The sequence below is a fragment of the Colias eurytheme genome, chromosome 17 (assembly GCF_061535395.1).
Source record: "Colias eurytheme isolate Ceu_HAF_F1 chromosome 17, ilColEury1 Martin Lab GWU primary, whole genome shotgun sequence".
Classification (NCBI taxonomy): Eukaryota; Metazoa; Arthropoda; class Insecta; order Lepidoptera; family Pieridae; genus Colias; species Colias eurytheme.
In genome coordinates, this window is record NC_142996.1 from 9,340,087 (window position 1) to 9,352,602 (window position 12,516).

Sequence of the window (12,516 nt, forward strand, 5' to 3'; positions counted from 1 at the left end):
TAGTTTGAATGCGCGGCATACATTATTAGCACATAATCGGAAACTTAGTAATTCCATATTTACCTGGCGGAGCAGCATCCCTCGGCCATGCACCTGCACCAGCAGCTGCAAGTAACGCCAATAACGCTCCCCACTCTGCACCGCTATGAATATTCTGCGCTGACGTCTTCACTATTTCATAGATTCCGCACGATATCTACCAAAAAGAAGACCGGTCAAGCGCGAGTCAGAATTGCGACGCTAAGTTCTATCAAATAGACGAAATCTGCCAAAAAGGAGACCAGTCAAGCGCGAGTCGGAATCGTGATAATGAATTCCGACAAATAGGCTCAACAAAAAATAAATCTACAAAATCAAGTTTACCCATCCAGTCTTAAACCTTGCCAACCGTTGCTTAACCTTATTTATTGTTGTTTTAGCGTTTATACGAATAAGTTAACTTTCTATGAATACTACAAGAGCTGTCTCACATTTGATGTTCGCTAACAGACTGTCAGACGGATAGCGGAGTCCTAGTAATGAGATTCCAATTTTACATAGTTTCCTACCCTCATTCTCTCTACGGAACCCCAAATATGTACACTTACCACATCAGCCTGCTGGTAGAACAGCTTATACGGCAGGCGGAATAGCAATTGCAGATGCAATAATACCGTAGGAGCACATAATTCACATCTCATCAGCCGGGCTGAAGTCCTCAATAAGGCTGTTAACACTCGAGTGAGTGCGTAATTACCGCGACTTGCTGCCCATAGAACTATGCGCTCTATGTGCGGCCCGCATTCCTCCCATACGGTTAGGAGGCGGTCCCTGAGAAAAAATATAATAAATAATGGTTAAATCCGGATCGAAGGACAAATCATTTTTAAAAAAATAAAGATTAAATCCGGCTCGAAGGATTAAAAAACTGTGTGATAATTTTATGAGAATAATAGCATTCTCATGTGTGTTATTGCTTTGTCGAATAGTGTAATAAATCAATCAAAATCTTAAATAACAATAAATGTACTGTGAAATGTGTAATTTGAAAAAAGAAAGAAAATATTTAGAAACAAATTTGATAGATTGCGTTACATAAAAATATGGTTTAAGTTTATATCAAACTCGACGGACCAAAATATATAATTAAAAAAGTGACATTAAAAGATTTCGTAAAGAAAAAGCATAAAAGTAGTAGTGGAAATACTATTTAACAGTCTCAGTAAATTGATCAAGTTTAAATCTAACTTGAAAGACCTGAAGACCTTTCTCGGGTATCAAAATATATCTATACCAAATTTCATGCAAATTGGTTCAGTAGTTCTAATTGAGTAACAGACAGAGTTACTTTCGAATTTATAATATTAGTATGGATTATAAGAAATAACTTTACATACCGATTTTGAATTAACGTTTGTCCCAGAAGTTCAAAGAAGAATATGGTAATGTCCTCTAGCTGTGGATTGAGCTGTAAGCTGTCGGAATCCGGCGGAGTGCCTACAGCTAGCATCGCTTGAATAAGTTCCTATAGAAAATGTTACAATTTGATAAATAATAATTCAAACATAGAAAACCATTTGAATAGAAATAATCAATCCTTTTAAATAGCCTTTTATATTTTAATCTAACTGCCATTGCCAAAAAACATACATACAAAAAGCAATCCAGTTGTCAAATAAGCTTCAAAAATTGTCCGAACCAAAACTCTACCTATACGTTTATTCGGCAGAGTTTAACACATTTCAGCTACGACATATAGTTGTTAATTTGAATTTTTAAGCCCATTTGGACATTTTGGACATTCTTTTAATTTGTGAATTTACTTGTTTATCTGTTATCACGACTTACCTGAAGACTTTCAACTGGTAGAAATTTAGTTTCCGAAACGAGCAGACCGGGCAAGTTGCAAGCCGCTACGCATTCTGTGGCCGCATCTATTAGCGCTTTCTCGTGCGGTGTTGGCGCACGTATACCTTAGAAGTTAATTTTTATTAGTTTGAGTTGTAGTTACTCATATGAACAGGACACATGCTCACAATTCACATGATAAGGAACAATAGAATTCTTCTTAAAACTTGAGTTACCAACTTTATAACATAAAATTTTTAAATATATGACTAGCCCCCCTAGACAAGTGGCTTTCTATTAGCGTAAAGTTGAATAGAATAGATTATATATGTATGAGATTGACGTAATCAATCGTCGTCGTCGTCGTAATCAAACGTCAATCTCATACATTCATAATCTATTCTATTAAACTTTACGCTAATAGAAAGCCACTTGTCTAGGGGGGTAGGTATCTGTCACGTTTTCTGAACGTACCTAATCCTTTTGACCTGTATATATGATTTGTCAGTGCAATGAAGTACAACTTATACAGCAATTAATGGAAGAATGAAAGTTTTTTAATAAAATTCATAGTGAAATTCTTATTTTTTGCGAAGGTAGAAATATTTAGAAGGTAGAAGGTAAAATTTGTATGTGTTTGCGTAACAAATAAACATTTGCCATTTGAATGCTATATCTTTCGCTAGAAACGTAGGCTATTTTTTGATCTTTGATAAATCCGAGCCAAGCTTGGTCAAAATAGTATAGTAGTCAAAACTCACCAGTCTCTCCCAGTGCAATATACGAATATATGCTAGACAGTAGACCACTATCTGTGCCGCGACTCGCTTCACGTATGAGCGACACTGTGCCCGTTGGCGATAGATAGTCCTCTGCTTCTACTAGACACTGTAGAGAAAACATAGTGTAAAACAAACATGTATATAATTATTAATATTTTATAAATACTCTAATTTCGCTCTAGATTAAGGTAAAATAATTGACAATTTTATTAACTACTAAATTGGTGTGTTACTGCTAACACTTCTACTTTGCTGTCAGCACTTCTATGTTGCTGAATACACTTCTACGTTGCTGAATAGACTTCTACGATGCTGTCAGCACTTTTACGTTGCTGAATACACTTCTACGTTGCTGAATAGACTTCTACGATGCTGTCAGCACTTTTACGTTGCTGAATACACTTCTACGTTGCTGAATAGTCTTCTACGATGCTGTCAGCACTTTTACGTTGCTGAATACACTTCTACGTTGCTGAATAGACTTCTACGATGCTGTCAGCACTTTTACGTTGCTGAATACACTTCTACGTTGCTGAATACATTTCTACGTCGCTGATAACACTTCTACATCGTTGACAACACTTCTACGTAGCTCACAACACTCATACGTCGCTGACAACACTCATACGTCGCTGTTGTCAGTGACGTATGAGTGTTGTCTCCTATATCGCTTCAAATACTTCCGCATTGCTAAAAATCGTGGCGAATGCGTTCCATTTGCCTGCATTTGATTGGTACTAATGTATACCGGACTTATAATAATTGTTTTCCACTTCTAACAAGCAGTTGGCAGTCATCGTCAGGGGGTACACACCTTGGGCAGCAGGCGGCCCGCGTACAGCGTGCACGTGATCTCGAGCACGTGCCGCCAGCCCGCGCGCACGCACTCCGCGTGCCGCGCGCACACTGCGCATGCGCGACGTAGGGCCTGTTGCGCCTTGCTGGCCTGTCCGAGGGACACTCCTGTAGAAAGGAAATAATATTAATTATTCAACATGAAAATACACTTAAAAGTGACCTAAATACCCTCAAATTTTTTTATACATCATAAAAACATCAAGTCTCCTGATATTTTTTTCATTATTTATCATTATAAGTCACCTCTGTTCTACATTGCTGAATACACTTCTACGTCGCTGTCAGCACTTCTACGTTGCTGAATAATATTACAATTATTTCAAAGCAGACTACCCACTTAATAAGTACAGACAAATAGCAAAACAAAAAATATTCACACTTTAATCTACCCATCAATATTCATAATACCATCATTACTTTATTCTACCATTTATAAACACGTTTACCCCTTCTAAAACTCACCAACAGCGATATACGAGGCGTGGTGGGGCGCCAACAGCCCCGTAAACTTGCTGAGCGTGAGCAGCAGCGTGTCGAGCGTGAGCGAGTCTTGAGCAGGCCGTAAGCGAGCAACTAGCGCAGCGCATCGTTCCAGCCCGCTTAGAGCGACTAAAGCGAGACAGTCGCGGGAATTGGACTCGATTTCTTCGGGTGTGGGTGGGGTGGAGCGTTCGAACGCCGCGGATAGGGCTGTCACCTGTGGGAAAATATATTGTTTTTGATAAATAAATCATATATTCAACATTGAAAATAGAAAAATTAATACTGATAAAAAGAGGGCGTGTGTGCCGAGCACACGTGTCAGAAGTGAAACCTCTGGCAAAATTCATAGATACCAATATCTTTGCATACTACTTGACAATTTGTTAAATTAAACCTATGGATTACAATAGATAAAAAAAATTGTTGTCTGTAAAGTCGGTTTACTGACAATAGTTGAACGTGACAACGTCCGATTGTGCTTCTTTGTCGCTCGTTCCGCGCTCTCGCTTGCACTTCAAGCCTTACATGGAACGCTTCAGAGCGAGGTAACGCCGCATGAGTCATGTTTTTTCGTGCGTGCAGCCGGCTCCATCGAATTATAAGACGTTGTCACGTCAAAAAAAATAAAAAATTAAATTATCTATTTGATACATACCGCGGGCGGGCAGGCGGCGGGCAGCAGCCTCGCGTGCAGCGAGCAAACCCTGGGCGCGAGGCGGTAGGCAGCAGCCGGCGTGCGCCCGCGCCGCTGTAACACGCGCCACAGGTACGCGTCGCGCACCGGCCCTACACGTTCCGCCGGCATTACCATCTCTTCGTTCCTGGCGAACGTTAAGAGGTTAAAGGAGGTTCGAATCCCGCCTTGTGATCGAATTTTTTCTATTCTTTCTAAAGGAGGACGCGTCAAATTGGGCCTGAAACTTGGGTTAAGACCAATACAAATCCGGTTGATTATTAAAGTGAAACTTTTATTACATTGTCTCAAACTTTTTGGTCTGTGTAGCGCATGTCGCGTGTATCGCGGGTGCCGAGTAGGTATACCTACTCGGCAGCCGACCGTCACGCGACATGCGCTACACAAAGCAGTGTTCGGAACCGTTCGAACAGTTTCACTTTTACCGTAGTTTCATAAAACCACACAACACTTTTTTTTTATATATATTTTTCCCGTTATGTATGTGTTATGATCTATTATAAAAACCATATCTCATGTGTATTGGTCCAACTCAAGTGTTCAGACCCAACTTCCATAGTAAAATGCCCATTCTCCTTTATATTTATCAAACATTTATATGACATAAAACCAAAAATATCAAATTCAACATTAAGATCTTCACCAAGCGTTTGACACTGTCATTTTCAATTATTCTTGCTAAACGTAAAGCCGTTAGTGTTAAAGCACAACGCTGTTTCATGCGTCATTTAAAGAGATGTAACATAATTTTAAATATAATACAATCTGTGCGCGACGGCTATCTAGTTATAATGAAGTCAAAGTATTTTTTGGAGTACCACAGGGAACTACTCTGGGGCCTACGATATTTCTCATATATGTTAATGGGCTGTGAGACTAAAATCTAAGTCATTGTGTGATATTGACTATTTTTATCCGCAGTAACAATGATTGAACGAAAAAATAGAAGTCATTATTAAAATATCATCTGTAACAACACAATTTTCAACATATTTCTCAGTTTGTATTTTTACAATGATATACTTTAAGAACCAAAATAATTGTGTATAATTTGTGATTCCAATGTTCTATGTAACAAACATTTATTACTTACTTGATAGAATAGAAGACCTCCTTGAGCATATCCGTCGGGAAGTCCCCGGAGCCGTTACAACCACGCAAATTGCGCACAAAGTCGTCAACCGTCATGGGCACGTTGAGTTTCTTAGCGTTATGATTGTGCTGGTCCATGTTCAGCATTATCACGGCATATGCTAGACGGAACGCTGCGTCTGTGTTCGCGAATGGACAGCCATTTGTTGTCTGTGGATGGGAAATTAATTAATTAATCGACTGTATTATTTTCGAGATGCTTACTTACCTTGGCTTGATGGTAAGTAATTACTATTGTTTATGATCATTCATATTAATTAAGGATTAAGTTACTGTTACTACTGTTACTGCTGCTACATCTGCTGCTGTTACTACTTATGCTACTGTCACTGCTGCTAAAGCAGCTGCTATTACTACCGCTGCTGCTAATGCAGCTTCTATTTTTACCGCTGCTGCTGCATTAGCTGCTGTTACGGCTACAGCTGCTGTTACTTCTGTGGCTGCTGCTGCTTGTGCGCTGCTGCTGCTGCTGCTGCTGCTACTGTCGCTACTACTCACGTGCCAGCGCTCCGCGAACTTCTCCATGACGAGGAAGATGAGCGGCGCTTCGCCGGGCAGCCGGAACGTCTCCAGGTAGAGCCGCAGCGCCTGCTCGATGTTACTGCTGCTGCTGCTGCTGCTGCTACTGTCGCTACTACTCACGTGCCAGCGCTCCGCGAACTTCTCCATGACGAGGAAGATGAGCGGCGCTTCGCCGGGCAGGCGGAACGTCTCCAGGTAGAGCCGCAGCGCCTGCTCGATGTTACTGCTGCTGCTGCTGCTGCTGCTACTGTCGCTACTACTCACGTGCCAGCGCTCCGCGAACTTCTCCATGACGAGGAAGATGAGCGGCGCTTCGCCGGGCAGGCGGAACGTCTCCAGGTAGAGCCGCAGCGCCTGCTCGATGTTACTGCTGCTGCTGCTGCTGCTGCTACTGTCGCTACTACTCACGTGCCAGCGCTCCGCGAACTTCTCCATGACGAGGAAGATGAGCGGCGCTTCGCCGGGCAGGCGGAACGTCTCCAGGTAGAGCCGCAGCGCCTGCTCGATGTTACTGCTGCTGCTGCTGCTGCTGCTACTGTCGCTACTACTCACGTGCCAGCGCTCCGCGAACTTCTCCATGACGAGGAAGATGAGCGGCGCTTCGCCGGGCAGGCGGAACGTCTCCAGGTAGAGCCGCAGCGCCTGCTCGATGTTACTGCTGCTGCTGCTGCTGCTGCTACTGTCGCTACTACTCACGTGCCAGCGCTCCGCGAACTTCTCCATGACGAGGAAGATGAGCGGCGCTTCGCCGGGCAGGCGGAACGTCTCCAGGTAGAGCCGCAGCGCCTGCTCGATGCGAAGCCGCGAGTAGTCGAAGCTGTTCGCGAACGCTGTTAGCACGCTCGGCCCGTCGTCCTCGCCGCGGGATGAGCGCTTGCATATGTATTCACCTGGTAGAAGGACATGTCAGAATACAAGAGCTGTCGTATTTGAGATACTTGTCAAAAAGTTAAAATTTGACATGTAACAACTGTTATATTCTTTGCCCACGCGAGCGAAGCCAACTTAACAAACTTAACAAGTAACAACAGCTTATTATTATTTAAAAATGAAAGCAGAGTTGAAAAAATGTTCATTCAAATTAACACCTCATTTCGTGGCACTAATCATTACTGCACGAATACGCTCATTAGAAATTCTGCCATAAGATAAGAAGGCAGAGTTCTGCTGGGGACAATTTTTGAACATGGTTGTTATTGATATAATTTTCAAAGCACGTTATATACATCTTTTCTGACGATAAACCCAGTATTAATTAGTTACAGGGTATAATTATGGAATTATCTTGAAAAATATGGCCTTCCCAGTTTTTCATCAGATTAACTTATCAAATTAAACATTAACTATTATCTTTCTAATAGCCTCATATTTTTACTTACCAATCATTTTCTTGTCCAAATCAGGGTTTTCCCTTAAGAAGTTAGCCACTTCATCAGGATCTAAAGGCGTGGCCAGAACGCCGTGCTCTTGTAGGAATTCTATACCCCGTTCTGGTTTTTGGTTGAAAAGCTCAGTGCCTTGGGTTACCCACTTGAAAATAAAAAATAAAATTAAAAATATATTTTTTTAAATGCACTTTGAAGAATTTTTTGACATATCACAAAATTTTAAAAAATTTTATGAACGGCCATTATTTTGACTGCCTCAGATTTGAGTTAATATGTGGAGAAAAATAAATTCATTCCTATAAACAATGAAGTTTCAAATTTTAATCATCATAATAAGACAAAAGAAGTACATAACTTCCCAAACCTACCTTCTTCATATTCTTAATATTGTCCAATTCCGCATCACTTGGTATTTCCACCGATGGCTTATGCCTCGCAGACCTTCCTCCGCCAAAGTACTGACTTATATCATGTGTCACATGGTCACTGACCACAGACGCGTCATCCATCCCCCCTAATTCCAAGGAAACATGACCCCCACGACCATATTCCACTCCTATCCTCTCTACTTCCCTTTCATCTACCACATCTTCTTTCTCTTTTTGACTAGTCCCAATTTCTATAGCTTCTATTATAGTCATTAGTACTTCTAGAGACAAACTGTGTATATTATAAGCGGTGGAAGACACTACGTTTTTGGAGAGTAGCTTCGTCAATTCTTCGAACACATTTATACAGTACACATCACAGTCGAAGTTCAGATAGAGTTCTGTACATAGTCCAGGAATTCTGAACATTTGGGCCAAATTTTCTAGAGAAATGTGGTGTATTTCTTTTAGCTCGTATATCGCTTTGGTCGTGTCTATGGATAGAATCTCTATGATTTTCTTGAAGAACGCCTCCATTTGGAACTTTAAGTGCACGCGGAGTGCTTCGAATAGGAGGAACCAGATTTGTAGGTCGAGCGCGAATATTGAAATTCTTTCTGTGTCCAACAGCTGTTGACAGAAAATAATATCGTTACTAACTGATTGCAGTTGAGTAATTTTTAGTCACTTTTTTTCACAGTCAATGCTTGACGGCAGATTTTTATCAGTAAAAGCAGGAAAGAAGAGAGGGAAAGAGAGGAAAAGATTTGAGTGTTTATTAACTTTAAAATAAAAACTTTTAAAGGGTACATGATCGACTGGTATTTAAAAATAGATGTTTCGACTAAAAATTACTAAAATAAAGAAATTATATACCTACTGTTTTAATACAAAGACAGTTTACAAAATTAATTTATATTTATATGATTGTAATAGTTATTTTGTAAAATTAAATTGTAAAACTGACATGATTAAAAAGAGCAACTATGGAGTTTCTTGCCAGTTCTTCTCCGTAGATACTGCTTTCCGAATTGGTGGTAAATGTTAAAAATATGTAATGACGTTTCAAAAGTGCTTCTAGAAGAAGTCTAATTGAATAAATGAATGTTTGAGTTTGAGTTTGAAAAAAAATATATACCAACTGTTTTTCATACAAAGACAGTTTACAAAATTAATGAAAAACATGTTGTTTTAGCAATTACCACTTACACTCAACAGATTCCTGCACAACGGATCCTTGATCAGGTACATGAGGGAGGAGTACGAAGCCAGGTGGTCAGCAGCCACCTCCAGCACCACCTGCACCAGCTGCAGCCCGAGGTGCACCATCGCTGATGTGTTCTGGGTGTCCAGGGGATTGCAAAGGGATATGAGGAACCTGCACGATAATCAATATTAATATTAAATACGAAAAAAGGTTTTTTGACGTGACAACGTCTTTTAATTCGATAAAGCCGGCTGCACGCACGAAAAAACATGACACATGCGGCGTTACCTCAGTCTGAGGCGTTCCATGTAAGGCTTGAAGTGCAAGCGAGAGCGCGGAACGAGCGACAAAGAAGCACAATCAGACGTTGTCACGTTCAACTATCGTCAGTAAACCGACTTTACAGCATTGAGATATACATATGGAGACGACACCGCCTACATCACTTATGTTCCGCTCAACATACGCCATATGGCGTAACTGCACGCTCATTTTTTATTTGTTTTAAAGTGAAACGCATCAAATATGCCTTCGTGTGTGTTACGATATTGCATAAATAATACGGAAAAGTGCAAAGGAATAACTTTCATCGGTAAGTACCTAACTAGATAATAATTTTTAAAACTTAGTTAGAGCAAAAAAATGGCGCACAGATTTTGTTCGTGGTGTCTCCTCCATACATAGTAATATTATCTCAATCATATTAAATACGAAAAAAAGTTTTTTAAGCTATTGGATAGCTTCTATCGCGGGCTTTGAGCGCGGGGACCGAATCCAGAAATTGCGTAGCGAAAAACCTCACGCTCCCCACTCCGACGGGCGCGGAGGTGTGGCTTGAAGGCATAGCATGCAATAGCTTCACCGCGGCAGTCCCCGAGTGCCACACGTCTTTTTTTTGTATTGAGTATATTTGAAAATATATTTATTACAAATTATATTGACAAAGTATATTTATTTGAATGCAGAGTTTATTTGATGATGATTTTGATGAAAATCCATTATGCAAGAGGGATGAAATTGTAAGGAATGAATTTTATTTTAAATGTATCTTTTCTAATAGAAACATTCAATTTTTATTGTAATAGCAACATTTAAATTTAATTTAATCTTCATCTAAGATATTGTAACATTCAATGCTTATATGTAGTAGTTACAGATACTTTTTTCAGTTCGGAAAAATATAATACGTAAAACCTCTACTTATTTAATTCTTATTCACATACGACACTTGATATTTGCACACCCAATCGATGGGTAGAATGTATTAGCCACATATTATTGTAATTAAAACATCTATAATTTGTAACTACATTCTTGCAAATAAATATAATTTGTTTTTAATGATTATGATTGTCGCCTAAGATTACCTACCTAAAAAAAATGAAGTCCCGTGTCCCCTAGTGGGGAAAGAAGAAATCGATTTTCTTTAGGGACAAGTAGGTGATCAGCCTTCTGTGTCCTGCCAGACCAAGACATTTTTTTTCCTTCGTCTCCACCGGGAATCGAACCCAGGACCCCTCGGTTCTACGCTCACGCGTCAACCACTGTACCAAGGAGGCGGTTACCTACCTACCATGACCTATAAAAAAACATCAAAAATCTTACCTGAAAATCTCTCTAATACACGTAAGTCCATATGGCTGTAGATTCAAGCTATCATCTTGCGCCGTGAACCGAATGCCTCTGTGGTTCACGTATTCTTCTACTTTCTCCTTTTCTTCGTTCTGCGTCTCTTCTTTCGGTTCTTCTTTGTTCTCTTCTGTGATAAGCGGTTCTTCTGCTGTTGCTGTGGGTAGTTTGGAAAAATATATTGACCTATGAGAATTTTTTAAATAATAGAAAAATTCGATTACGGCGGTATTCGAACCCGCATCTTTCGCCTAGGAATCCCGCCTCGTAATCAATTTTTTTCTCATTTATATAAGGCATTTGAATAATTATTATAATATAGACACTTGAAGTCTAAATAATAAGTTGTTTCATTTTCGAAGTCGGTTAAAAAGCTTACATATTAATAAAACTCAACATACCTTCCACAACTTCGCCAACTTCCACCGTCTCTATCTGCTCACTCTCTTCTTTCTTCTCTTCTTTCTCTTTCTCTTCTTGCGATCCGCTAACACATTTCTCGAGCAGTTGGCTTATAGGTGTGTTTCCATTAGCTAGGTCCATGGAGGAATGGCGGCCATGACGTTTTGGGCTCTTTATGCCATCTACTGGTTCTATGGTTATTTCTGCTTCATTTATTAGGTTCTTGTCTTGGCTGGAAGGATAATATAATAACATTATCGTTAAATTATAGAGTTAGTAATATAAAAGTGAAAGTGTGTTTATTTCACGTCGCAACGCAATTTACTACGAGGGCGAGGCCGTTTGCGAAAAGCTAGTATATTAGTAAGTATTAATAAAAGAAAAAAATTACTGATTTTCACTTTACCATCAACATGTTTTTAGGAAAGATTCACACGCAGATTCTCTCTTGGGAGAGACCAAGTGTAATTGTTGCAGCCTTTTTATATCATACTAGCTTTCCGCCCACTGTTCCCGTGGGATTTCCGGGATAAAACTTAGCCTATGTGTTAATCCAAGTTACCCTCTATATGTGTGCTAAATTTAATTGAAATCGGTCCAGTAGTTTATGCGTGAAAACCATACATACATACATACATAATTACAAACCTTTCTTCTTTATAATATTAGTATAGAATAGTATAGAATATAGAATAAATAGTATAGAAGAAAAAATAAGTGTTTTCAATGTCGCAACATTAACACTATGAACAGAAGTTTACATATAATATTATTTTAATCACGACCATAACATCATAACATTAAATTATGTATTGTTCTTTAATCAATATTACTTACTTCTGTCCAATATTAGTAAGAGTTTTGTTAACTTCTGTTTCCGTTGGACTTTCAGCCACAGTTGGCTCGGCTACAGGCGATTTTCTATCTAAGGAATTTGTACCTGAGAAAATAAAATAATATATCTTGTGTCTTTATTATTTTTATTATCAACATTTTTCATTAAGTATATAAAGTTAAACAGAGTGAAGTCAGGATGAGTGACTAGAGGAAGAGTAGAGAGTGGCTAGTGGATAAACCAATTGCCATGCAAAATTTTTGAATTAATTAGAACTTTACTTAAGTATTGATTTGGTATAAAACTACAATAACGTTTCCTTATATGCATGAGATACGACAACAAAATTAAATTGTAAAAAGAATACTA

General features: G+C 39.4%; 1 protein-coding gene across 2 annotated transcripts in view; it reads right to left on the minus strand.

The window, feature by feature from the left end:
- The window catches only part of garz (Sec7 domain-containing protein garz), a 31,279-nt gene that overhangs the window by 14,630 nt on the left and 4,133 nt on the right, over nt 1–12,516 (minus strand). Inside the window, exons 5-20 of one of the 2 annotated variants that reach the window (XM_090111677.1) lie at nt 12,150–12,252; nt 11,312–11,544; nt 10,887–11,016; nt 9,284–9,452; nt 8,075–8,704; nt 7,698–7,848; nt 7,015–7,208; nt 5,738–5,946; nt 4,606–4,771; nt 3,930–4,164; nt 3,424–3,572; nt 2,589–2,715; nt 1,828–1,952; nt 1,377–1,504; nt 588–810; nt 64–196 (exon numbers count right to left, since the gene is read on the minus strand). In XM_090111677.1, coding sequence (XP_089967803.1) covers nt 64–196; nt 588–810; nt 1,377–1,504; nt 1,828–1,952; nt 2,589–2,715; nt 3,424–3,572; nt 3,930–4,164; nt 4,606–4,771; nt 5,738–5,946; nt 7,015–7,208; nt 7,698–7,848; nt 8,075–8,704; nt 9,284–9,452; nt 10,887–11,016; nt 11,312–11,544; nt 12,150–12,252 — 3,105 coding nt within the window. Of the gene's footprint in view, nt 1–63; nt 197–587; nt 811–1,376; nt 1,505–1,827; nt 1,953–2,588; nt 2,716–3,423; nt 3,573–3,929; nt 4,165–4,605; nt 4,772–5,737; nt 5,947–7,014; nt 7,209–7,697; nt 7,849–8,074; nt 8,705–9,283; nt 9,453–10,886; nt 11,059–11,311; nt 11,545–12,149; nt 12,253–12,516 lie in introns of both variants that reach the window. The other variant, XM_090111678.1, reaches the window with a different exon arrangement.